This window comes from Podarcis tiliguerta (assembly GCF_965153285.1).
Source record: "Podarcis tiliguerta genome assembly, chromosome: 11".
Taxonomy (NCBI): Eukaryota; Metazoa; Chordata; class Lepidosauria; order Squamata; family Lacertidae; genus Podarcis; species Podarcis tiliguerta.
In genome coordinates this window covers 47,123,637-47,149,106 of record NC_139544.1, presented here as the reverse complement: position 1 = coordinate 47,149,106, position 25,470 = coordinate 47,123,637, and the positions used below count along the sequence as shown (strand labels likewise).

Genomic DNA, 25,470 nt, shown 5'->3' with positions numbered 1-25,470 from the left:
CAAAACACCTGTTGGGAAGCAGGTTAGGGAAAGCTAATGCAGAGAATATTGAACTAGGTGGACTAATAGTCTTGAGTTCCTTTCCAACAAAAATGTAATTCTGGAAATATAAAGTTTTCATACTGAGGTCACTTTTTAAGGTTCTTGGATCTTATGGTTTTTTTAAATCACACCCTTGCTGGTGTTAAAGAATTTTGCAACTGCATTTGAGTGCTGTTTGTGTATCATTGCTACTGCATTCCTTCTGCTCCAGAAGTCAATTAATATTGAAGGGAGTGAAGTCCAGTGGTAAATGGTTGTCATATGGCTGGGGTGCAAAGTGGCAAGACCTGCTTTTCTGTAATGGGGTGACAGCGTTCTGTTTGTTGTTCCCTACTCAAGATACTTTGGTGTGTAGCCTTTAGTTTAACATAAACTGTAAAATTCATATATCTCGTTTTTCTGGGGGCTGCACCTCTGGAAGTGAGAGCATTACGGCTAGGATGCCAATCATTTGACCATCAAATGGTAATCTATTAACTGACAATATATTTGACCATAGCCAGCTATTCCAAGGAGCTAAGGCCATTATATAGGCAGTTTCTTGCCATTGGTAGTTAACAAAGAGGGCTCAACCACACTTCCGTTTGCCCCACTGCTTTCCGCTGGGAAAGTCCATGGTTTAGCGCTGAGTTAGAACAAAGAGCAATTGGGTTTTCTGCAGATTGACATTTGTTCTGAATTAGTGCTGAAGAGCAGGTTTTCTGGGGGAAAGGCCAAGCTGCTTGGAGCTATTCTTTCTAGGCACAGGACAAGCGTAAATGACCAAGAGTTTTTGACCATTAAGGTGGCCATGCTGCTTTAGACCTTGTCATGTTTCGTTGCTTGGTCTTTGTTGTTTTGCTATCAGTGGCGTAGCGTGGGGGGTTCAGGAGGGGCCGGCCGCACCGGGCGCAACATCTGGGGGGGGGGGCGCTCGCACTCGCAGCTCTCTGCCCCTACCTGGCTCACTCACTCTCTCTCACTGCAGTGCTGGCTGTGCGAATCCGATCCGAGCTGCCGGGTCGCCGCCCACTGTGGAGGGGGGGTGCCAGGTGTGCGGTGCGGTGCGGAGAGAGAGCGAGGGACGATCTGGGGGAGGGACAGTGCAGCGAGGGGCACAAATTACTTGCCTTGCCCCGGGTGCTGACAACCCACGCTATGCCACTGTTTGCTATATATGGTCTAAAGTAAAATGACCATTGAATGAAAGTGGTTCTCGGCTTCCCATACGGTGGAAGAAAAATAGTGTTGTTAAGCTGTAATTACAGACTACTCTGCATAAATACATGATTAAATGTGCAACTGTTGTAGGAAAGGCCAAATTAAAGAACTGTAATGTTAGCCGTGGTGTGCCAGAATGTGAACATGTAAATGCAAGCACTTGCAAGCTTGAGTTCTCTCTGAAGCTGATTGCTTTGTGCCAAGAATTGAGGAGGTCAAAACCAGGTAGATGAGAGTCTAAAAGACTGTCACACAGACAGACAGTTCTTTCTGACTTGCACTAGGCTGTGGGGACTCTATCTATGAGAATGTTTCTGAGTAAGAGGGTGACCCCCTTTCTCTTGCTCTGCACAAGTTGGGGGTCTTGGCAAATGGATTTATGGCTCCTGTTGGGCATGAAGTTAGAGGTCCTTTGGATTTTACTAGCTAAAGTTGGTTGAGAATCCAGTAATGGATAGAGTGCTGAACTCTGCGAAGGGAAACCTTGATTCAGATCTGTTCAGCTTTGTTCTTCATCTGCTTGCATTTTCTCAACCTAACGCTTTTCACAGGGGTTTGGGTAGGATTTATTATGAAATGGAATAACGCCTCCTAATCTGCTGTGAGTTCCTTGGAGAAAGGGTGGGATACAATTGTTAACAAACATGCCTGCAATCACCTTTTTACTTTAAACTGCTTTTAAGTAAGAACAACGGTTTCTTGTGACACCTTAAAGACTAGCACATTTATTATGACATAAGCTTTCGTGGACTTAATCCAGTGCAGATGCTTTTAAGCAGTCACAGCAACTGCCCCCCTTTATGTCTTCACGGTGAATTGCTGCTTTATTTAACCGCTTCCACGTTGAAATTCAAGGTTGCTTAGCATGCAGCTTTGCTTTCAGAGCAGAATTCATCTGTTGTTTTGTGAACTGGTGTTCCCTTGCTGAACAAAGCATTGGTGTGTGAGGGCTATAAAAAGAGGGTTGGGGGGGTTGTTGTTGTCGAAAAAGCCCCCCCCCCACTGTTTTCTCCTTCCTTTGGAATGCAAGCCCATTGCCTCTGCATATCTGCCAGCTTCTTTGTCACTGGCTTCACTGCTTTCCATGTTTTAGGAAAGCAAATTTCTGCAGCTTCTACTTGTTGGGAGCATCCTCCCATGGTTTAGAACTCTGGTCATCCAGGGTTCAGAATAGTGGGGGGGAGCCTTCATGGGTGGAAAGTTCACTTTCTCAGCATGTGGACAGTGATGAAGCTGACGGTGTGGACTCCTATGTGCTCTCCCCTTGCATGACGACAGCTGTGCGTGTGAGGAAATGCCCAAATAGGGTTAGTGTGAATGCCAGGAGAGAACTCCCCACTTGCATGGGGACTAGCAAATGGAGCAAAAATCCAAGCTGGATTTCAGCAGCTGGGTTATGGTAGCTTGTTCCAAGTTTATTTTTCATTTTAAGTTCTTGGCTTGGATCGTGAAGCTGTGATGCAAGCTTGGCTTGCAGCTGCAGCAGTGTCCGCAGTTCATTAGTACCGGAGGCAACTCCCTTCCTCCGTTGTGTTAGCCCAAGCTGTCAAACAGCATTGTCTTCCTTGGCGATGGAGGGAATATTACTGTAAATATTTGTGAATTCTATGCATGTGAAAGAGTTGCTTTACCTACTATCTGCAGCTTAAATGTACTAGGTTTCAGAGCACATTGCTGTGTCCGAGGTTTCAGTGGGGCTTTCTGAATGTTTTTGATGGGGAAGATAAGGGAAAGGTAAAAGGACCCCTGACCATTAGGTCCATTCGTGGCCGACTCTGGGGTTGCGGCACTCATCTCGCTTTATTGGCCGAGGGAGCTGATGTTTGTCCGCAGACAGCTTCCGGGTCATGTGGCCAGCATGACTAAGCTGCTTCTGGCGAACCAGAGCAGCGCACGGAAACGCCGTTTACCTTCCCGCCGGAGCAGTACCTATTTATCTACTTGCACTTTGACATGCTTTCGAACTGTACTTCCAAGCAAATGCATCCCCACACTTTGTTTTTCAGTGAGGACCAGCTTATTATGGGTGAGAGAACATGTGAAGTCTCCTTCCTAACAGTCCTTTGCAGTCAATTTCTTAAGGGCTCTGCTGCACAAGGCAGAATGCAGGCATTGCTTTTTGAGTTGCAGTAGTGCGCTAGTGTACCACAATACGAGAGATCGCACCAATGCACCATCTACAAGGGTTGATCACATCACTCATAGTCCTGTGCTACCTTCAGAAGCTAACATCATGGCATTATAAGCTTTAATGGCATTATAAGCTTCTATGGGCAAGAGACCATTTTCAGGTGCCTAAAATGGTCTGAAGTGTAGGGAGATGTTTAGCTCCTTAAGGCCCAGGGCACATGGTGAGAGGGAACATAATGCATTATCCTTGGGCGAAGCTAAGGAGGTCTGGGTTTGGTCAAGGCTTGAGATGACAAATATCTGGGAGCTCCATATATGCCGCCTTGAGTTCCATGTAAACCAGGCATGTCCAAAGTCCGTTTTGGGGGCGTAATCCGGCCCGCCGGTTGGTTCAATCCAGCCCCTGTGGCAGTTAATTTCCTGGGGGTAAAATCGGCCCTTTGGTCAGCCCTCACGGCCCTTCACTTCATCTGATCTTGGCCCTCTTTGAAAAACGTTTGGACACCACTGGTGCAAACTGAGGATGGGAAAGGGCTTCAGTTCAGTGGTAGAGCATCTGTTTTGCATGCCGCAACTCTCAGGTTCAATCTCTCGCATGTGGGAATGTCCTCTGCCTAAAGCCCTAGCAGGTTTCTGCCAATCAGTGTAGACAATACTGAGTTAGCTAGCACAATGGTCCACCTCTGTGTAAGGCAACTTCCTATGTTCCTGAGGAGACGGAAATAAAAATTTGACAAAGGGGAACACCCGTTGCAAGAGGGAGGAGCCACACTACTATGCAGAGGACAAATGAATGCAATCCAACCAAAGTGGGTGTGTGCAGTGGCTCTGCTTTGTGCAAGGTCTTGTGTGACATTCTTGTACCTAGAATGGTCCATTATAGATTGTTCATAGCCCTCTTTGTGGAGAAAGGTTGTGTTTTCCTTCGCAAGCTAATGCACTGGTTTTAAGGGAAACAAAGGTGCTTCCTAGTGTTTCTTTCTAGTGAGCTGTTTCTTTCCTCCTCCTCTCTCCCCTTCCTTCTCCAGACCAATGAGTGGAATAAGAATGATGACCGACTGCTGCAGGCTGTGGAGCATGGCGACGCAGAGAAAGTGGCATCGCTGCTGGGTAAAAAGGGAGCCAACGCCACCAAACACGACAGTGAGGGCAAGACTGCGTAAGTAGCTTAGCTAAGACGGCAACCATTTTTTATTCCGTACACAAAAAATAAATAAAATTCCCATTCGCTGGGAACTTGTAATATTGTGAGTTAGTGCTTCACACCAGTGGGTCATCCGGATCCTAGCACTGCTATGCCTAATTCATTTGCAAACACTTTTTATTTTATTTTATTTTATTTATTTCTGGAATAATTATGTCTTGTGTCAGGCACCACTGTTTTAAATCAAGGTAAGGTGCATTTCCTGTAGAAGAAGAAGAAGAAGAGTTTGGATTTGATATCCCGCCTTTCACTCCCCTTCAGGAGTCTCAAAGCGGCTAACATTCTCCTTTCCCTTCCTCCCCCGCAACAAACACTCTGTGAGGTGAGTGGGGCTGAGAGACTTCAAAGAAGTGTGACTGGCCCAAGGTCACCCAGCAGCTGCATGTGGAGGAGCGGAGACGCGAACCCGGTTCCCCAGATTAGGAGACTACCGCTCTTAACCACTACACCACACTGGTGGCCATGCAGCGTGTCCAAGGTTTTTGTTAAATCAGTTTTTCCGCCTGCAGCCAGCAGACACCCCATGTTAAAAGAATAGAGTCAAACTGATTCAAAGTGTGCTTTGCTCCATGCTTACATGCTGTACCAGTGCAGTGGCAGTTTCTTCAGCTGTTGCTAAATGTTCTACAAACAGGACAATCCAAAGGCCCTTGCGTTGATGTTAATCTCAACTCAGTGACATTTACACCCATGCAAGACCCTTTGGAGCATGCTGAAAATCACTTGTCTATTCCTGCTGCTGCATCAGATTTGTGCTGCCTGGTACTTCTCAAACCCTGGGTTTCCCCTGGTTTCATCAAGATTGCCTTTTAAGCACAACGCAGCTGGTGCCTTAAAGTGTTCCATCCTAGATAGCTCAACGAAGATGTCGACCCAGTGTGTGCCAGCTGTGAAAAAGGCAAATGCCATGCTAGGGATTGTTAGGGAAGGAGCTGAAAATAAAAAAAGTTGCATATCATAATACCATTATACAAATCTATAGTGCAAAGTCCTGCTTAGGAAGGCAGTTCTACTTGGCATGAACCTTAGTGCTGATGCAGATGTAATGCACTGGTTTAATCAAACCGAGGAAAGGAGGAGAAATTTTTGCAGGAGTTGTGGTTAAGGGACCCAATCACCTTCATGCCCCCAAATTGCTAACTCTGATTAGGAGATTGGTTCAGAAAGAGCACTCCTGTTTTCCTATGGGCCAAACAATCCATCACATAATTGGTTTTAAATTAAATGCAGGCCTGCCCTAATAACTTGTAAAGTGAGGGCTCTGCAAGTGATGTACGCCAAGGTGTCTGTCTGTCTGTCTGTCTGTCTTCTGCTTTCTTCCATAGTGTGTCCTATCAAGACAATTTTTGTCCGCCTATGGTCCTGTATTGCCAAGTGTCCTCAAGTCTGGAGAGAAATAGCTAGGGAGAAGGAATTGCGGACAGGAGAGAGTCCAGTGTTTCTTGACAAACTCTCATTTTTGTGCAAAAATCGCACCCTGATTGCCATCCCTTTTTACACGTGAATTGGGGCAGGCATGGTTTAGACATGCTATTGTCATGTGTAGGAAACCCTGTAATATATATATATATTTTAAAAAATATTTTATTAAGTTTTACACAAAAAATTAAACAAAAAAAGAAACAACAGTAAAAACAGAAAAACACAAAAATACAAAAACACAAAACATCCAAGAGAGAGGGAAAAAAAACAATAAAACAGCAATAAAAAGAATTCTATTTTCATAGTATTTCTTGCATTCACTTGTTTCACCGACTTCCCCACACCTCCCTTCCCTGTATTCCAAATCTTAAATTTAATCAGCAAATCCCTTCCCTCTGCCTTCATTGATCCTTCTCTTAGTTTTAGTATCTTAATATAGCTTAATCTCCTTGATATCTTAAAATATTGAGTCTTTTAAATTTACAACTTTTTACTAATAACCTTTTACATTTAATCTGATGTCATTCTAACATTCATTAATCTTATAATATTTCTGCAGATAGTCTTTAAATTTCTTCCAATCTTCTTCCACCGTCTCTTCTCCCTGGTCTCTGATTCTGCCAGACATTTCAGCCAATTCCATATAGTCCATCACTTTCATCTGCCATTCTTCCAGAGTAGGTAACTCTTGTGTCTTCCAATGCTGTGCAATGAGTACTCTTGCTGCTGTTGTAGCGTACATAAAAGTCCTATCCTTCTTTTGCACCTGTTGGCCGACCATGCCCAGGAGAAAAGCCTCTGGTTTCTTCGGGAAGGTGTATTTAAACACTTTTTTCATTTCATTATAGATCATCTCCCAGAAGGTCTTAATCCTTGGGCATGGCCACCAAAGGTGGAAGAAAGTTCCTTCAGCTTCTTTACATTTCCAACATTTATTATCGGGCAAATGATAGATTTTTGCCAACCTGACTGGGGTCATGTACCATCTGTATATCATTTTCATAATATTCTCTCTTAAGGCATTACATGCCGTAAATTTCATACCAGTGGTCCATAACCGTTCCCAGTCAGCCAGCATTATATTGTGACCAACATCTTGTGCCCATTTAATCATTGCGGATTTCACCGTCTCGAAAAACCCTGTAATATATTTGTGTGGAATAATGCAGTAAAGGATAGGCACCTTTCTAAAAAATATTACTACACAAGACAGGGACAGGGAAGAACCCGTGGTCTTCCGTGTGTGTGTGTGTGTGTGTGTTTGGACTCCATCAACCTCAGCCAGTATGGCCAGTGGTTAGGGACGATCTCACTTGTAGTCAAAGACGATCTGGAGGGCCGTGGGTCCCACACCAGAAACCTCAAATGTATTTGTATATGTTTTCTGTTCCAGTTCGAGTTCTGATGTCTCATGCAGAGTTTGCCATGCCTTTTTCTTTTTCTTTAAATAGAAGCACAAGATTTTTGGCATTAATCTTTTACAGCCACAGAGAGAATCAATTTTCTGGACAGTTGAGAAATAGCTTAATGGTTCAAATCCCTTGAAAAAACAAAAGGCTTTTAAAATGTGGGCAGATTGGGAGAGAGGAAGAGCCATTCATAGGGAGAGTGAGTGACTCCTGGGCAGCTTCTTGCACACTATGAAGCTGAAAAGCACAGCCCTCCAGGCTTTGTTTATGGAGCCACATGCTTGGCTTCTTGCTTGCTCTGCTAGTTCTGTTCTGCAGCGTTTTCTGTTTGGATGAAGAGTTTGGACTTGATACCCCACCTTTCACTCCCCTTAAGGAGTCTCAAAGCGGCTAACACTCTCCTTTCCCTTCCTTCCCCACAACAAATACTCTATGAGGTGAGTGAGGCTGAGAGACTTCAGAGAAGTATGACTAGCCCAAGGTCACCCAGCAGCTGCATGTGGAGGAGCGGGGAATCGAACCCAGTTCACCAGATTACAAGTCCACCGCTCTTAACCACTACACCACGCTGTATGAAGAAATGGAATGATGGTGTTGTCTGCAAGTGACCTGAACGGAATCCTCTTCCGTAGCATCTTAAATATGGCATTAAAAGGATCTGTATCCCTTTTGGGGGGGAAAGAATTTGAGTGGGCCGTAGCCAACTACGTTTTACTCAGAGAAGACCTATTGAAATCAATGGACCTAAGTTATCTGCATCTATTCATTTAACTGTGAGCAGGACTAATATTGTATACAGTCGGTTGGGTTCCCAAAATCACTCAAGCACATGAAATTTAAGTGTATTTTGGCTGCATGCACACACTTCTTTACTGAGATTAGATTCTTCAGCCTCTGTAAATCCCAAGAGAGCGTGTTTCTTCAGACTTCCTCAGCTGGAAAATGATGCATTGCATGATCAGTTTTTACCAGGAAACAGTGGTTACCTGGGTTTGCATCAGAATCTCCTGCTAAAACAAAGGGAAGAAACTTGGTTTAGGATCGCAAGGTGCTTTGAGGACCTGGCTATGGGACTTCAAAGCACCTTGCACCCGCCATCATTCTGATATCAGGTGATTGACAGGTAGGGGCCCCTGATAATGATCTGTCTCACAGAGCTATAAAAGAGGTCTAAGAGCAAAGTTCATTTCTGCTGCATAGTTGCCCTTACAGATGCCTTAGCTGATATTCCCAGCCTTAGATCTGTGCAGCCTCATTTTACGATGTAGCCATGGATGAATGATTTATCGATCCCTTAACCGACTCGCTTCCTGGTGTGTGTGTTTACATAATTAGTCTGGAGGTGACACAAAGACCAAAATACAGTGACAAAGTCTGTTATGCAACTAATTCTCCCAGTGGGATGGATTTTTTGTATTTTTATTGTAATGGAACTGGCGACTGAAACATAACAACATTGCCCCTGTTTCCAAGAGCCTTCCCTGATGCTAAAGCAGGAGTTTATCCTTTGCACTGCACTCATGCTAACTTTGCTCTATCTGGCTTGTTACCATCATAGTCCAAACCTGGTAGAATAGGTGGGATATTGAGAGAAGTAGGAACTGCTATTACTTGTGAATATTGTTTTTTCCTTTAATATAAGAATATTCTCCGTTTAGGAGGGGAAAACACCACATATATACTCAGTTCTGAGCTTACTTGGATCATCTGAGATAAGAACTACTAATAAAACATAGGCAGGCTGGCAGGCTCTCTGGCCCAGTTCACATATTTTATTTTTCCCCTCTGCTTTCCTCCAAGAAGCTCAATGTGTTTCTCCTGTTTTATCCTCACAATAACAGTGTGAGAGAGTCATCCAGTGGGTTTCATGCCTGAGTGGGGATTTGAACCATGGTCTTCCAGATCCTAGTCCAACACTCTAACTACTACATTACATTTGCTCACATATTTTAGCTACTAGTGTGGAAGTGTTTCTGCTTTTTCGTCGTCAGATTCCACACAAATGTTGCCATTCCTGTAGGCTGAATCCTTTCCTGCTCTGGTTCATGGAGGAAATACGTTATGCTTATACAAAAGGGAGGGCCTGCTCTGTGGTAGCCCTCTCTCCCCACCTCTGGGATGCTCTCTGAAAAGAGATATGCCAGGCATCTTTGCTGTATTCCTCCTGGCACCAAGTTTAAAAAGTCTTTATTTGCCTAGATAGCTGAAACGGGTGGTTGAGTGGTTTTTTCCCCTTCCATTCAGCTGGGTTATCTTTTTTGCTTAATGATTTATGTTGCTTTTAATGTTGTTTTGTGGGTTATACAATTTAAAAATGTTTATATGCACTATTTTGGATAAAGGTGTAGTAACGGAAATTCCTTTAAATCAATAATAAAGGTATGATTCTGGGCGTTTGGGGTTTTTACGAATGCCAAGCAATTTTCACGAATGCCAAGCAAGCAGCAACTAAATGATGTAGCTGATCTCTGTGCATAGACTAGAAAGACTTCAGTGGCTTTTCGCAAAAGTATTTAAACATTTGTTGTGACTTACTTCCTTGGTTTTTTTCAAAGAAGCGCAGAAATATGCCTGAGGACATTTGTCTTTATACGCATCAGATGATCCTCCTACCACCAGAAGGGGAGGTGGTGGTGGTTCAGCTGAGGTTAGGACAAGATACACCTTGGAAAAGCATGATAATTGCAGTGAATTCATGATACTGGCAGAAGTTGCTCTCAATGATTGATGACATAGTTGAAACTACCTGGGAAGGTTAGCTAAGGTAATTTTGTAGGAGGTGGGTAAAACTTTGGTTTACAGGCTTAAAATTGTGTGGGTGCATTCGGACACAGGAATAAGAGGGAGCAAGATATTTAGAGCATTTGTACCCTGCTCATCAGGGACGCGGGTGGTGCTGTGGGTTAAACCACAGAGCCTAGGACGTGCTGCTCAGAAGGTTGGTGGTTCAAATCCCCGCAATGGAGTGAGCTCCCGTTGCTCAGTCCCTGCTCCTGCCAACCTAGCAGTTCGAAAGCATGTCAAAAGTGCAAGTAGATAAATGGGTACCACTCCGGCGGGAAGGTAAACGGCGTTTCCGTGCGCTGCTCTGGTTTGCCAGAAGTGGCTTAGTCATGCTGGCCACAGGACCCGGAAGCTGTATGTGGACAAACGCCAGTTCCCTTGGCCTATAGAGCGAGATGAGCGCCGCAACCCCAGACTCGGTCACAACTGGACCTAATGGTTAGGGGTCACTTTACCTTTTTACCCTGCTCATCAGCCAAAAAGGCTCTTGGAGCAGCTTGGATGTTTGGATAGTTTGGCAGAGGAGCCATAGTCCTGTGATGCAGCACATGCCCTTGCTTTGCAGGAAGGTCCTGGGTTCAAACCACAACACTTCCGGGAAGGTTGTATAAACTTGTATAAACTCCTGTCCGGAGAGCTGCTCGATATGCCACTGACTGCTGCATTTTAAACAATGAATAATAGCAGTCATTCCCCATCCCCCCCCCCATTTTAATCTGGGCCACAGTTGTTTGGGAAGCACAACCCTTTCCTTCTGCCCTTGACACCCTCCCTGCATTTCTGTTGCTGTGTTCGCATGGATTCTGTCTCACTGCTTTCTCCAAAGATGCTGCAGCAAGTGATGACTCTGTATTACCCTCCAGCATAGGAAGCAATGTGGCTCCGAATTTGTGCTGTGGAATGCAAGAGGAGAGGGTGCTTCTTCCCAGCTTCCCATAATCATTTGGCTGGCCAGTTTGCTGGATTAGATGCTCCTTTGGCCTCTTCTTAGGACAGAGCTCTTCTTAGGTTCTTGGTCGTGTTGCTAATCTCTGGAGCCTTTCAGTGACTGAGAAGCTGCTTTTGAGGGGCGAGAGGGAGACAGACTTTGTTATAGCATTCAGACCCAGTCCTGGGGGGATTTTTAACCTTCAAGAATAGGAATTTGTTAGGCGAAGCTTCCCACTGACACCTCACTCATTGTCGCTGCAACTGCTTTCCTGCTTAGGCTCATTTCCTCCTACTCCAGTTGTGCTGTGTCAAGCTGGAGTGTGTAGAGATGTGCCCCAGGGGAGTGCAGCTTGTGGCGAAGTGTGTTCTTTTTAAAAAAAGTCTGATCTTCTACACCAAGGGACCCTCCTTACAATTTTTCAAGGTTAACCAACTTCAACCCTGGCCTGGTTGGTGTGACTCGTGACCGGGCCTTCTCAGTGGGAACGCCCTCTCTGGTGAGATGCATCAGTCTCCCTCAGTGGACTTTCAGGAGGAATTCTAAAACATTTTGTTTACCCAGGGTTCCGATGGCCAAAAGATACTATTCCTGGCGACCCTGAAATTGTTGGTTCCGAGAATGTCTTTAACTATTTATTTTTTTGCAAAATAATAATACTATTTGATCTGTTTGCTATTTCAAGAAAAGGGTATGATATAAACTGAATAACAGTATGAATAAGTAATACAAAACTTGTGGCTTTTATTCTGAACTTGGATATAAACTACCTGCTTCAATTGGTTGTGTAAATAACTACCGTATTTTTTGCTCTATAAGACTCACTTTTCCCCCTCCTAAAAAGTAAGGGGAAATGTGTGTGCGTCTTATGGAGCAAATGCAGGCTGCACAGCTATACCAGAAGCCAGAACAGCAAGAGGGATTGCTGCTTTCACTGTGCAGCGATCCCTCTTGCTGTTCTGGCTTCTGAGATTCAGATTTTTTTTTCTTGTTTTCCTCCTCCAAAAACTAGGTGCGTCTTGTGGTCTGGTGCGTTTTATAGAGCGAAAAATACAGTATTCTGTAACGGCCGCCTAGATTAGCTATTAGAGAAAAAGTTCTACTTGGTTGAGGCTTCTGAATAGTGTTGGGCTTGCTATTATATTCTGGTGTTCTCTGGTCTCAGTGCAGCATAGACGGATGTTGCTGAACCAAAATATATGAAGAAACAATAAGGAACATTCACTACTAATGAGTAAATTGTCGTATGCCAGTTGATGGGAATCTCAAGTTGCACTCAGGTCCTGCTATCAGTGTCTGTTTGGCCACAGTGAGGCCAAGATGCTTGACCACATGAACCATTGGCCTGCTCTCACAGGATCCTCTTGCACTCTTAAATTCCATGCACTGGTAAATAGGAAAACCTAAGAAGATTCAACAGATGCCTCTTGCTTTCAACTGCAGAATCATTTCTATTTACAACGCTGCAAAAGAGAGCTGAAGTTGAAGCAGGCTGCTACCCATTAATGAAACTCTGTCATGAAACTTACTGGGTGTCTTCGGCCTGTCAGTCATCTTTGCAGGCCCCTGCATCTCCCTCAAATTTGCTTTAAAGGGTTGGAGGGGGTCCCAGGACAGATTTAGAGTGTGACGGGTGGATGGAGATGGAGTTGAAGCAGAGGTTGTTGCACAAACTAGATGACTTTGTTGCATACACCCCTATGAGGCATCGAGGAACAGATAGGCTCAAAAAAAGGTGTTTTATGCCTAGCCTTTGTGGGTCTCTGCCAAAGATTTCAAACTAAATTCAAGAAATGTTATAATTGCTGTTTTGACGACTGACAATTGTATTTATAACTTAATCTGATTAAAACTCTGAAACTCCCTAAAAGGGTGTGGGGTTTTTGTTTCGTCCTGTAGCATTATTCTACTCCTCCTTTTTGTTACAAGCTTGGATCATTTGATGAACAGCTTTTAAGTTGGAATGAGCGTGACAACAGAGTTGCCCTTTCTGATAAAGCATGTTCTTGGTTTAAAAAAAAACCACTCAACAAGCTGATCTCTTGCTAGTTAAAATTGTTAAAGATAAGGTCAGGTTTCTTTACCTAAGGCAAGACAGGTCCAGAAAGTAGTTCATGCCCCAATTTCATCATAATGTATACGTGTTTTGTTTAAAAAAAACCAAAAAACCTTGACTGTATGATCGTTTCCTTAAGCACAAAGTCAATTGGTTTTTTACTTCATCCCTTTTTTGTTCATCTCCAGAATAGTGGGAAAGTAAAAAAGTAGTTAAATCATGCCTCTTTAATAAACCAAGGATTGTGTAGGAAGATGTGGCTAACAAATAGGTATTCCTGACAATCTGTGAAAATATGTTAAAATACTTTATTTCTCTTAAGAGAATTTGTAGATACACACACACACGGCAGTTTAGACATTAAAATATTCAATTTTTTTTTTTTTAATTAGCAATTTTTAAAAGTGGCCATTGGCCACATGCTATCGGTCAGCCCATCATTTGAGAAATTTAGAGCCATCTTGACCCCCCCAAATGGCAACTAGATATTTCATTTTGGCCACTGTAAGTTTGGTATAAGGAGCCATTTAGCGCCTTGCTTATTTATCTGAGTTTCTGCAGCAATGACACCAGGACGATTGCATTGCAGGAGCAATGCAGGGCTGTACCACATTCAAGCATCAGCAGAATATGTCATACTACCAGCCCTCCTGCCCAAACTTTGGTTGCTGTTCAATGCACCATGGAGAGGCGTAAAGAGCCCTCTGCCCAAGTCTTGGCTCCCAAGGGAGAAGGTGGGAAGAGCCAGCATGGCAGGCCATTTTAAGCCCTCGCTCAAGTCAAAACATAGCCCTCAAAATTTACTTGGTGGCCTGGCTTTTAAAGCTATTTTCCTACCCATTCACCAACTCCATCTTCTGGAGGTTTTGGGCAGTACAGGTCTAGATCCAAGTTGGAAACCATTGAGAGTGACTGCTGAACCAATTCCATTGTCATGACAGGGAGAACCAGTGTCCAAAGTCTACCTGGGGTCAGGGGGAGGGAAGCAACAGAATGGGAAGAAGGAATCTCTCTCTCTCTCTCTCTCTCTCTCTCTCTCTCTCTCTCTCTCTAACTGGGGGCTGCAAATGAAGAAGCTGGATGCTCCATTCCCATCTAGGGTGAGGCCCAGCTACTGAAACCAAACACTGCAATCTGCTGACTTTGCAGGATTGTCTACCAGAAATCAGCTTGAAGTCCTGTGCTTGCCATAGAGTTTACATTTCAGGGCTATAAAAAGGATGGGGACCTTTAAAGGGGATACTGTACTGGCTTCTAGGAATCTCAAATACTTCTCCACCCCTGTGGACAGATTAATGCCTGAAACGTTCCTAAATCCTCCTCCGCTGGCTGTGAGAAATTTTGGGGGAGATTATTCCAGCTCAGTTTGGGGACTGCAGGTGCAAAAGAATACTTTCGTCCTTTGCCTCACTCGTTCATTCCTCTCAGGGGGTTCTGTAGAGGGAGTGGGACTCAAGGAATTGTTTAAGGGCCAAGCAAAATGTGTGGCTTGCCACAATTTCTAAAACTAGGCATTGAAGTGCATTTGGGGAGCAGTCTGGATAGGGATCACAGTTTGTATGGAGGGGAGCGTTGACCCGACCCTCCCCGTCACTATCTTTAATATATCACACACACACACACACACACACACACACATCCACACTGCAAAGAGCAAGAGGAACAAAACCTCCCATTGGCTCCAAAGGAACCATTTTACCCATTGCTGTGTGTGTGTGTGTGTGTGTGTGTGTGTGTGTGTGTGTTTGTTTGTTTCTGGACTGCAATGGTTGAGGGAAGGGTTGACACACAAACACTTACATGTGCTAGACCACACTTGATTTTAATGTCTGTTGGTTTCAGGGTTGTTGTTGTTTTAAAAATAAGATAATGAAGTTCTAACTCTGCTTAATGTCTGCTACATAATCTAAAATTCGCCCCCTGTATTTTTTAAACGAAGTATAGAAAAATGAGTTACACCCTTTAACTCTATCTGGAGCCTCTTAAATGACTGGAGTGGGGGGGCATAATTTCTCTTTTTTATTAATGGTGCCTGTTTCTATTTGATGTGGTGTGTCAGCACATGCATCCAGTTCTTGCAGAGGTAGTTGAGTAAAAAAACGAGTAACTTCCATGATTAGCTGAAGTGGTTTATTTCAGTTCTCTTTGTAGATCAAAGTAACAAAACTACTGCATGTTGGTGCTGATGTTTCATTCCAGCTTCTTGAGAGAGGCTTTGGCTAGGAGCAAGCTACTCAAGGAGTGCTTGAGCTCTGGGCGTTTTTAAACATTTAAAAATTCACTAGGCCTATTTTTCCATCAGCTTCACAGCAGAATTCAGGAGGCTAAATGGAGCTGGGAATGAGAAACCCTTAAAATGGTGCGAAAATTTGTTCAGCTGCATGGACATAAGGTGTTACTTCCCCAATGTTACGTTAAAAAAAAAGTTGCACTTTAGCCAGATGAGTTCTTAGCAAAGAAGAATGGTCTCCATCAGTACTGTACTTAGTTCCACAAACTGACTTGGTTCAAATGTAATGCTAAACTACGGTTTAGCTTTACATGAACAAATGGCAGCATGGCCATGGGAAGGAAACTGGAAGATTCTGATTCGATTTTATACAAATCATGCCTTGTTACTTCTAAACCTGCTACTGTGGTTAGTCATAACTATGGTAGGTAAAGGTAAAGGGACCCCTGACCATTAGGTCCAGTCATGACCAACTGGGGTTGCGGCGCTCATCTCGTTTTATTGGCCGAGGGAGCCGGCGTACAGCTTCCGGGTCATGTGGCCAGCATGACTAAGCTGCTTCTGGCAAACCAGAGCAGTGCACGGAAACACCATTTACCTTCCCGCCAGAGTGGTACCTATTTATCTACTTGCACTTTGATGTGCTTTCGAACTGCTAGGTTGGCAGGAGCAGGGACCGAGCAATGGAAGCTCACCCCGTCGTGGGGATTCGAACCGCCGATCTTCTGATTGGCAAGCCCTAGGCTCTGTGGTTTAACCCACAGCGCCACCCGCATCCCTTCTCTTAACTATGGTGCAGAGAAGCAAAAGAGGATCAGAAACAAAGATTTGAGTTTGAAGCCCAATTTCTATCTTTCCTAGGCAACATAGACAACACTAAACAAAATGGACCATTGATCTGACTCACTTTAAGGCCACTTTCTCTCTATTTTTTTTTTGGGGGGGGGAGATAAATTTTATTAGATTTTCAAAAGAAAGTATCTTTTTTTGTTCAGACTGAAATATTAATCTAGATAAAATAAAAACATAGATCCATCAAAAAAGAAAGGAAAAAGAAGGGAGGAAGAAAGAGAAATAGAGCTAGAAGAAAGATTAAAGAGAGAGAAAGAAAAAAAAGTTAAGAAACTAAAGAACTTTCGATTCTTTGTCAGTCAGCATTATTCAACTCATCCACTCCAGTAAAACACCCAGGACGACCACTTTCTATAGATAACCAACGTTATCGTCAACCTTCAAACCGAAATACCATTTCTTTTTCTTTTCAACACAAAAAGTCTGAGAGGTTTCCAATCTAGTAAATGTTGACAGTGACTTGATTGAACATGTCAGTTTTGCCATCTCAGCTAAGTCTTGTCGTTTTAATAACCATTCCTCCCTTGTTTGTTTGCAATGAGTCTTCCCATTATGGTGCACTGGAAGGATACTTCCTACACTATGTGCTCCTCAGAGCATTCTCCCTTCCTCTGGCTCCCATCAACTGGTATTCAACAGTATACTGCCTGACATTGGAGATGGAACACAGCCACTAGGATTAGTAGCCATCAGCAGCCCTTATCCTCCACGAATTTGTAGCCACTTCTATTACTGCTTTTATTAGCAAGGGGTGTATGCTTATCTCTAGGCTTATCTCTGCCCCCTTCCCAAGATTCCTTACTTGCATCTTGTCTGCCAGTCACCCTGCACAGGGGAAAAACAATGCTGTCCAGGGTTGTAAAGACTGCAGAGAGAATAATTGGGTGCACTCTTCCCACCTTGGATCAAATCTATGCTTCCAGGTGTCATAAGAAAGCTGCAGAAATAGTGCAGAATAGTGCGCACCCCAGAAATGATTTCTTTCAGCTTTTGCCTTCTGGAAGAAGGTACAGGGTTATAAAGACTAGGACTAGCCACCTGAGAAACAGTTTCTACCCAATGCGATTTTGGTTTTAAATGCATTGTAAGGAGTCTGTATGGGAGTATATTGTATTTAAAAATAGGGTATCAGAGTTTTTAGGGGGCTAACCAGGTTGGGATAGCAGGCTTGTTGGGTTTTGAATGTCTTACGTAGATTTTCCAATTTCGTTGTTCTGTATGGGACAATGCCAATAAAGATTATCGTAGATTATCGTATCGTAGAAGTATAAAAAGTTTTCTTCCTGTCTCCTTATGTGCCCATTTCCAAAAGTCTTGTGCTGCGGCCAGATACATAATGCCCCCTCAAGCTTCTGAGTACTTCTGTATCCACGCATGCTCATCACTTGAAGGCCCTCACGCTAACATGCGAACGGTGTCCCGTGAAAAGGTATTGAGTCCAAACTGAAGTTCTTTCCCTGGTGGGGAAGCTACGATGACTCATAGCACATCTGCGAGCCAAGGTTTGTTGCTGTGGTCAGTGAACGGTGAGCATCCATGCGCAAACTGGTCCTAAGAGATGGCTTCAAATTTAATCACATCTGCTGAAAGTGGCTGAGGCAAGGTTCTTTCACTTTGCAGCTGGAATGTGTTTGGCTTTGTTGAAGTGGGAACTGGAGGAACGAAGGGAGTCCTTGAGTTTGGAACAAGGAAGGAAGTGGAAGGATTGTGTTCTTTTCCTCAACTCGAAATCCCATGGGCATAGAAATCACAGCCTCTCCTCCACAGCAGCTGAGGAATGGAGTATCCCTTGATAGATGCCTAGTTGTGGTTAAAAGCAATGATAGGCAGCCTAAAGAAATCCACGTTCGGAGCCTCTGGTTTCTTTACGTTTGTCGCCACTGCCAGAGAGGCCCTAATATAATTTCATCCTTATTTCAACAATTTTGTTTGTTTGGGCAAAGGCATTTAGTCCACCGGGAAGTCATAAATCACCAAGGGGTTGTTGGCAAGGGAGCCATGCTGTTTTGAAAGAGACTGGACGTACACCCCAGGAAAAAGGGGGTGCAAATAGTTTGCATTGGAGAGGGATGTTTTCACTCAAAACAAGCCTCTAGACAATGTGCAAAGAGTTCAGAATGTACTGCAGACAACGCCACTGCAAATAAATATATCTAAATGTGTTCCCAGAATAGAACAGGCACTTTTCTTGTGCTTTGAATTGCATATACTGTGTTCTTGAATGATCCCATATTGTCAAAGGCACAAATCCTTTGTTGTTCCCGCATTCCAAAGGGGGGGGGGGTCTGCTTTTTATGTATTCAGTTTTAATTGCTTTTATTTATTGAAATAGGTAGGCAGTGTTGCAGGATAACTGTGCTGTCCAGTCTTGCCTTCTGGATGAAGAGCATGTGTTCTCCCAGAAAGTCATTTTATTTGACACCACCTAGAAGAGACTGGGTGCTTATTCAGCTCTCAGTGAAGACTTTTTCTGTTTGTCTCTAAGACGAAAATCAAACCGTTACAAGTAAAGTGTATTGTGGCACAGATTTCTTATGCAAGCAAAGGCCACAAAGTTTAATGGCCACAAAGTTCAATGTCATCAATGGTCACCATCACTTTAGCCAACTCGTTCCTCCAAGTGTTTTAATTATTACAAATACTGTTAAAATGTATACACACCAGAAGTGTGGTTCGCACGTTTCTACCCAAGTATCTCTTTATTTTTGTAAACTTATTTGAGTGTTATGGATTTAGTTTTATTTGAATGTTTACATCATGCTATCTCCTAACTAAGTTAGGAGCCAAACTGTTGGCTAGAACGTTGCCTCTTCCCAGTCCAACCATGTATACATAGTTTAGAGAACATTTCCTGGGAACAAACTGTTTATAAAGTTAAATTCATTGGTGCCTTGGTAAGCAAGTTTTCGTTCTTAGTTATTTGTAAATAGATTTGTCGTCCAAAAATGTGTTCTCTCAGTGAGCTCTAACGGAACTTCTTGAACGATTTGCCTTTTTAAAGACTTAGTTTATTTTAAAATACTTGATTTGGTCATTATCTGCTGCAGTGGCAAAGGCAGCTAAAATTGGGGTGGGGGGATGTAAATGGTACTGTTAATAAACTTAGGTGTTTAGCTCCTCCCCTTTGACCTTACCGCCTTGGGTGACCATCTTAAATATCTTCACAGAAGCTTACGAAAAGCTTGGCCTATCGCTCAACATCCAAAAAAAAACCCTAAAGTGCTGCACCTACAAGCACAAAACCCCTCTGCAGCACCACAGATCCAACTCAGTGATGTAACGCTGGAAAGAGTTGATCACTTCTCCTGCCTGGGCAGTTATCTTTCCACAAGGGCCAACACTGATACCAAAATCCAGCATTGCCTGAGCTCTGCGAGTGTAGCTTTCTCCTGATTGAAGTGCAGAGTGTTTGAAGACTGGGACATTCACAGAGAAACCAAAATGCTTGTTTACAAAGCTATTGTACTACCAACCTTACTGTATGCTTGTGAAACATGAATCACTTCTAAACGCCATCTCCGACTCCTTGAAAAATTCCAACAACGGTGTCTCCAAAAATTTTTACGCATCACTTGGGAAGACAGGCGAACTAATGCCAGTATACTGGAAGATGCAAAGATCACCAGTGTCAAAGCAATAATTCTTCAACATCAACTTTGTTGGACTGGTCGTGTTGTTCAGATGCCTTCCATGTATTGTCTTCCAAAGCAACTACTCTATTCCGAACTTAAAAATGGAAAGTGTAATGCTGGTGCTCAACAAAAGAGGTTTAAAGGCTCTCTCAAGGCAAATCTTAAAAAATGTAGTATAAACACAGACAATTGGGTAACACTGGCCTGTGAGTGCTCCAATTCGAGAACAGCCTTTACCAAAGGTGTTATGGACTTTGAAGATGCTCGAACTCAGGACGAAAGGGACAAATGTCCTAAGAGGAAGGCATGTTTGGCAAACCCTCACCGTGATCAGCTCCTGTCCTGAAACCTATGTCTCCACTGTGGAAGGACGTGAGGATCCAGAATTGACCTCCACAGTCACTTACGGACTCACTGTTGATACCATTTTCATGGAAGACAATTTTACTCAGCTACAAGTGATGGAAGAAGAAGAAGAAGAAGAAGAAGAAGGAAGAAACCACCACCACAAACAACTTCTTAGATGGAGAACAGTTCAGTCCACCAGGACACTGAACTTAAGGTGGCAATCCTTAGGACCTAGGATATCAGCGTTCAAATCGCCACTTGGTCATGAAACTCACTGGGTGACTTTGGGCAAGTCTCTGTCTCTTAGCCTAACCTATCTCACAGGTTTGTTGTAAGGATTAAATGAGGAGGGAGAGAGCCATGTACACCACCTTGAACTACTTGGGGGGGGGGGGGAGGAATGTAATATAAATGCAGTAAATGTGTGTTGAATGTTCTTTCAATGTAGCTCTCTGAGGAAGCCAAGGTCAAATCCTGTCTCTTTTCTGAAGCTCACTGAGTGATCTTGGATCTGTCATACTATCCCTCAACCCAGCCTACCTTACAGAGCAGTGGTGAGCATGCTGCCTTGAGTTCTTAGCAGGAAAGGTGGGGTAGAAATGTAGAAAATTCCAAAGACATTAATTTCTCCTGAAGGCACATATTAACTGCGATCTACAGGAAATTTAACCTACCAGTTCCTTTTTGCTTACAGTGGAGTAATGCCAACTGAGCTGGAGATAATGGAATTGAACCAGATGACTTGCAATCTCTTTCTCTCTCTCTCTTTCAGCTTCCACCTGGCTGCCTCCAAAGGGCAGGCAGAATGCCTCAGGATTATGATGACTCACGGTGTGGATGTATCAGCGCAAGATGGGACAGGTACTCAAACTCTGGGGGAGTTTCCCCACCCCTTTGCTTCCCTTTGTTTTTGTTGCTGTTTTTGAGCTTTCACGGCGCATGTAAATAGGCTTTTTTTTCATGCTCTGCTTACAAATGAGCATGTGCAGATGTCTTATGCTGAATCGTTTTGCCCAGGGCTGTCTGCAGTACCCCCAAATCTTGTGATCTCTCCAACCTCTTCAGTTTAATTTGAAATGTTGGACGCTGCAGCTGAGATGATAGTTCATGCAAAGTGAGCCACCTACTTCTGTACTGTGTCCCCCCTTCTCTGTCTTTTTATGCTGGATTCACAGTTGCGCAGCGCACACCTTGTGGAATCGGGCACTTTTAGTTTGTTCAATACTCCACATGTATTGAGAACCCAGTGTATCATTTCGTCTGCATCTGTAGACTAAGCCTAGCTGGCTTTTTGATCCAGGCAGCTATGGAACCTCTGAAGAGCATCTTAATGTATAGAATTTACAGGCAAGGACTTATGCCAACTGTTGGGAAATGGGACATATGTGATGTCAGGTGGTGTTGTGGGCAAAGACATAACTGCACCTAAAGGGGATTTGCAGGTACAGGCGCTCCTTCAGGTATACAGGGCCAAAGGCTGTTCAGGGCTTTAAAGGTCAGCGCCAAGACTTCGAATTGTGCTTGGGAACGTTTGCAGGAACAAGAGCCGCAATGTCAGGTGACTGACAAGGACAATCCACTCTGCTGGCTGGAGGTTGGAGGATGGATGGCGGCTAACAGATTGAGGTTGAATCCTGACAAGACAGAAGTACAGAAGTTCTGGGGGACAGGAGGCGGGCAGGTGTGGAGGATTCCCTGGTCCTGAATGGGGTAACTGTGCCCCTGAAGGACCAGGTGCGCAGCCTGGGAGTCATTCTGGACTCACAGCTGTCCATGGAGGCACAGGTCAAATCTATATCCAGGGCAGCTGTTTACCAGCTCCATCTGGTACGTAGGCTGAGACCCTATCTGCCTGCAGACTGTCTCACCAGAGTGGTGCATGCTCTGGTTATCTCCCGCTTGGACTACTGCAATGCGCTCTACGTGGGGCTACCTTTGAAGGTGACCCAAAAACTACAACTAATCCAGAATGCGGCAGCTAGATTGGTGACTGGGAGCGGCCGCCGAGACCATATAACACCGGTCTTGAAAGACCTACATTGGCTCCCAGTACGTTTCCGAGCACAATTCAAAGTGTTGGTGCTGACCTTTAAAGCCCTAAACAGCCTCTGTCCAGTATATCTGAAGGAGCGTCTCCATCCCCATCATTCTGCCCAGACACTGAGGTCCAGCTCTGAGGGCCTTCTCGCGGTTCCCTCACTGTGAGAGGCCAAGTTACAGGGAACCAGGCAGAGGGCCTTCTCAGTAGTGGCGCCCGCCCTGTGGAACGCCCTCCCATCAGATGTCAAAGCGATAAACAACTACCTGACATTCAGAAGACATCTGAAGGCAGCCCTGTTCAGGGAAGTTTTTAATATGTGACATTTTAGTGTATTTTTCATCTTTGTTGGAAGCCGCCCAGAGTGGCTGGGGAAACCCAGCCAGATGGGCGGGGTACAAATAATAAATTATTATTATGGATCCAGTTCACCATCCTTGACTAATCCAAATGCAAAATTACTTTGGCAAGTATATTTACCTGGATTTGCACTTAACTTGGGAGCAGGGGGGAGTACCAGTATATACCCATTGTGGACCACTCTGTATTGCATCAATACGTTTAACAGGGAACAAAGCAGGTTCTTCAAGTCTGGAGAGGGACATCCTCTCGCAGTGAACCTGTTTCATGGTGTTCCAAGTCCAGAGGATCACTTCATGTATAATAGCGTGCTTCACAATTCTTGGAGTATTTGAAATCATTTCCCATTTGTGCAGGGCACAGTGCGTTGCACCTTGCAGCCAAGAACAGCCACCCTGATTGTGTCAAGAGGCTCCTTCAGGTGAAGTATATTTTCTGTTTCTCTTCACTGCCACTTCTGAAGTTCTGATAAACACTAGCAAGTTTATCACTTTAACACTTCCAAGTTCTCTTTTAAAGCAGCCATCTTAATAGCACATAAGAGTACAGAACAGTTGATATTTAAGGACTTCTTTGTGCCCAGGAGTATGAGAGGATTCTTAACCTGTGTTGCCCAAATAAACAGGCGTATACTGAGAACCTTTGCCCATCTAGTTCAGAATTGTCTATATGGACTGGCAACAGCTATCCAGGGCTTCGGGAAAGGGAAATTCCCAGTCCTACCTGGAAGATGCCTGGGATTGAACCTGGGATCTTCTGCATGCAAGGTAGATGTTCTTGTCACCAAGCTATGTTCCTTCTAGCCACTTTCCCCTGCACTTCAAGCTAGTGATGTGGTGTTGTGACACCAGTTCTGGAGTATGGTTCTTGCTGTTATGATCTGGTCATTAGTGGTCAAATATGATATACACTTAATCTATAACATCCGAGAGAATTGCTTTGGCAAATGTAAGAGCTGCAGTTGCCCAAATAAAACCCATGTTTGTTGCGGGAGGCGCTGAAATCTGCCAACTAAAAATACTTCTTGTCCAATTTGTCCACGGCTGGATTTGGTAGTGCCTGTTAAATGAATAATTGAGTGGTGTATCTGTGTGTCCACTCAAAATTCCTCTAGTAATGTACCTGTAGGAATAGTTCCAATGATTTCCCCCCTTACCTCTTTTAGGGATCCATATGGATTAATTTAACAAACTATTATGTTTAAGGAAGGCCATTTGATTTCACTGCAAAAACAGGTGGAATACATTTCATATAATTGTTCATATCCCCTTTTTCCCCCTTTGCATGTACTTTTATTTTAACCAGTCAAGGACAAACTGCCCCAAACTGCTATCATGTGGCCTTGAGCACCCACCAAGGGGTGTCTCCAAGACAGTTGTTGTGATCGTGCAAAGACTTTCCTCCTCCTCCAAAACCCACAAATCAGTTCTGGGTATTCCCCAACTTTCACAATCATATGCGGGAGGAGGAGGAGGCAGGGAAGGAGAAATGTTTGTGTGAGCAGGACATCGTTGTTGGATACAACCCCAAATGAAACCTGGGTCCATGAACCTTCATTTTACTTTTTCTCCAGTCTTTAAAGAAGGCTCTAGGTAGTTCTCTAAATTTTCTTCGTATCCCACAAAAGTATTTTACCCCCAAATAGCAATCAACTTCAAAATGCTTTTTGCTCCATGCCTTGCTAAAAGACTCATTTTTGTCATCCTACAGTCTAAATGTCCACCAGAGAGCACTGATAGCTCTGGGAAGACAGCTTTACACTATGCAGGTAATATTTTTACTCCCTCTCTCTTTCATATCCCCATACACCCCCCCCCCCTTGACCTTGTTAGGTCCACCCTACGTAATCCATGCCTTCACAATGGGAGTTCCACAAGGGCGGCACAAATAGGGTCCCTGTGTGATGAGCTCCAGGCCTCTCTGTGATGAACTGTGGTCATCAGTGAGATTGTAAGCAGCCTCCCCTGCCCCACTCATGCAATGGGACTTCTCCCCACCCTGTACTCACCCTACTTGTTCCCCTTCCCCCAAGCATATTTAGGAAGTTCAGTGGGGGGAGAGGAGGAAACACCCCATTGGACAAGCAGACCTCATTCTGCACATGCAGCAACTTCACTAAATCTTGCCCAGTATCTAGGCCCCAAACTGTTCAGGGCTTTTTTAGGTTAATCTTATTACTTTGAATTGAGCCCAGTTAATAGATAGGTAGCCAGTACAGACGCTGCAAAGCTGGCCTCGTATAACATCAGCTAGAAATACTCTTGCAGCTGCATTCTCACTAGTCAGACCTTCAAGGGCAGTCTTACTTAGAGTGCCTAAGAATTAAGAGTAGATGGTTGGCTCTTTCTTTCTTTCTTTCTTTCTTTCTCCCTCTTATACACTGCTTTTCAGGAAATCCTAGTTTGTCATTGTTGGAGACAGGATGAAGAACTATATCAGCCTTCTTCAAGCTGGTGCCCTGCTGATGTTGTAGGACTACAACCCCCATCATCCCTGGCCATTGGCCGAGCTGCTGGATGTTGTAGTCTAGAGCAGTGTTCCCCAACCTTGGGTCTCCAGCTGTTTTCGGACTGCAATTCCCATCATCCCTGACCACTGGTCTTGCTAGCGAGGGATGATGGGAGTTGTAGTCCAAAAACAGCTGGAGACCCAAGGTTGGGGAACACCGGTCTAGAGCACCTGTAGTCAAACTTCGGCTGGAGGGCCACTGGTTATATAGGGGTGGCAGAAATGTGGTTTCGCATGATTTCAGCAAGGCTGGAAAAATCTCTCCAGTGGTATGGACCCTGCAGGTCCTTGAAGAGCTACAACAACTTATTACAGCATAGTCCATGA

The 25,470-nt window shown here is 44.1% G+C and overlaps 1 protein-coding gene across 5 annotated transcripts in view; it reads left to right on the top strand.

Annotated features, from left to right (window-relative positions):
- Positions 1–25,470, top strand: part of RAI14 (retinoic acid induced 14) — a 96,739-nt gene that overhangs the window by 53,760 nt on the left and 17,509 nt on the right. For all 5 annotated transcript variants that reach the window (XM_083402746.1, XM_083402743.1, XM_083402747.1 and 2 more), the window contains exons 3-6: positions 4,401–4,531; positions 21,010–21,098; positions 22,992–23,056; positions 24,346–24,403. In XM_083402746.1, the coding sequence (XP_083258872.1) occupies positions 4,401–4,531; positions 21,010–21,098; positions 22,992–23,056; positions 24,346–24,403 (343 nt within the window). The remainder of the gene's footprint in view (positions 1–4,400; positions 4,532–21,009; positions 21,099–22,991; positions 23,057–24,345; positions 24,404–25,470) is intronic.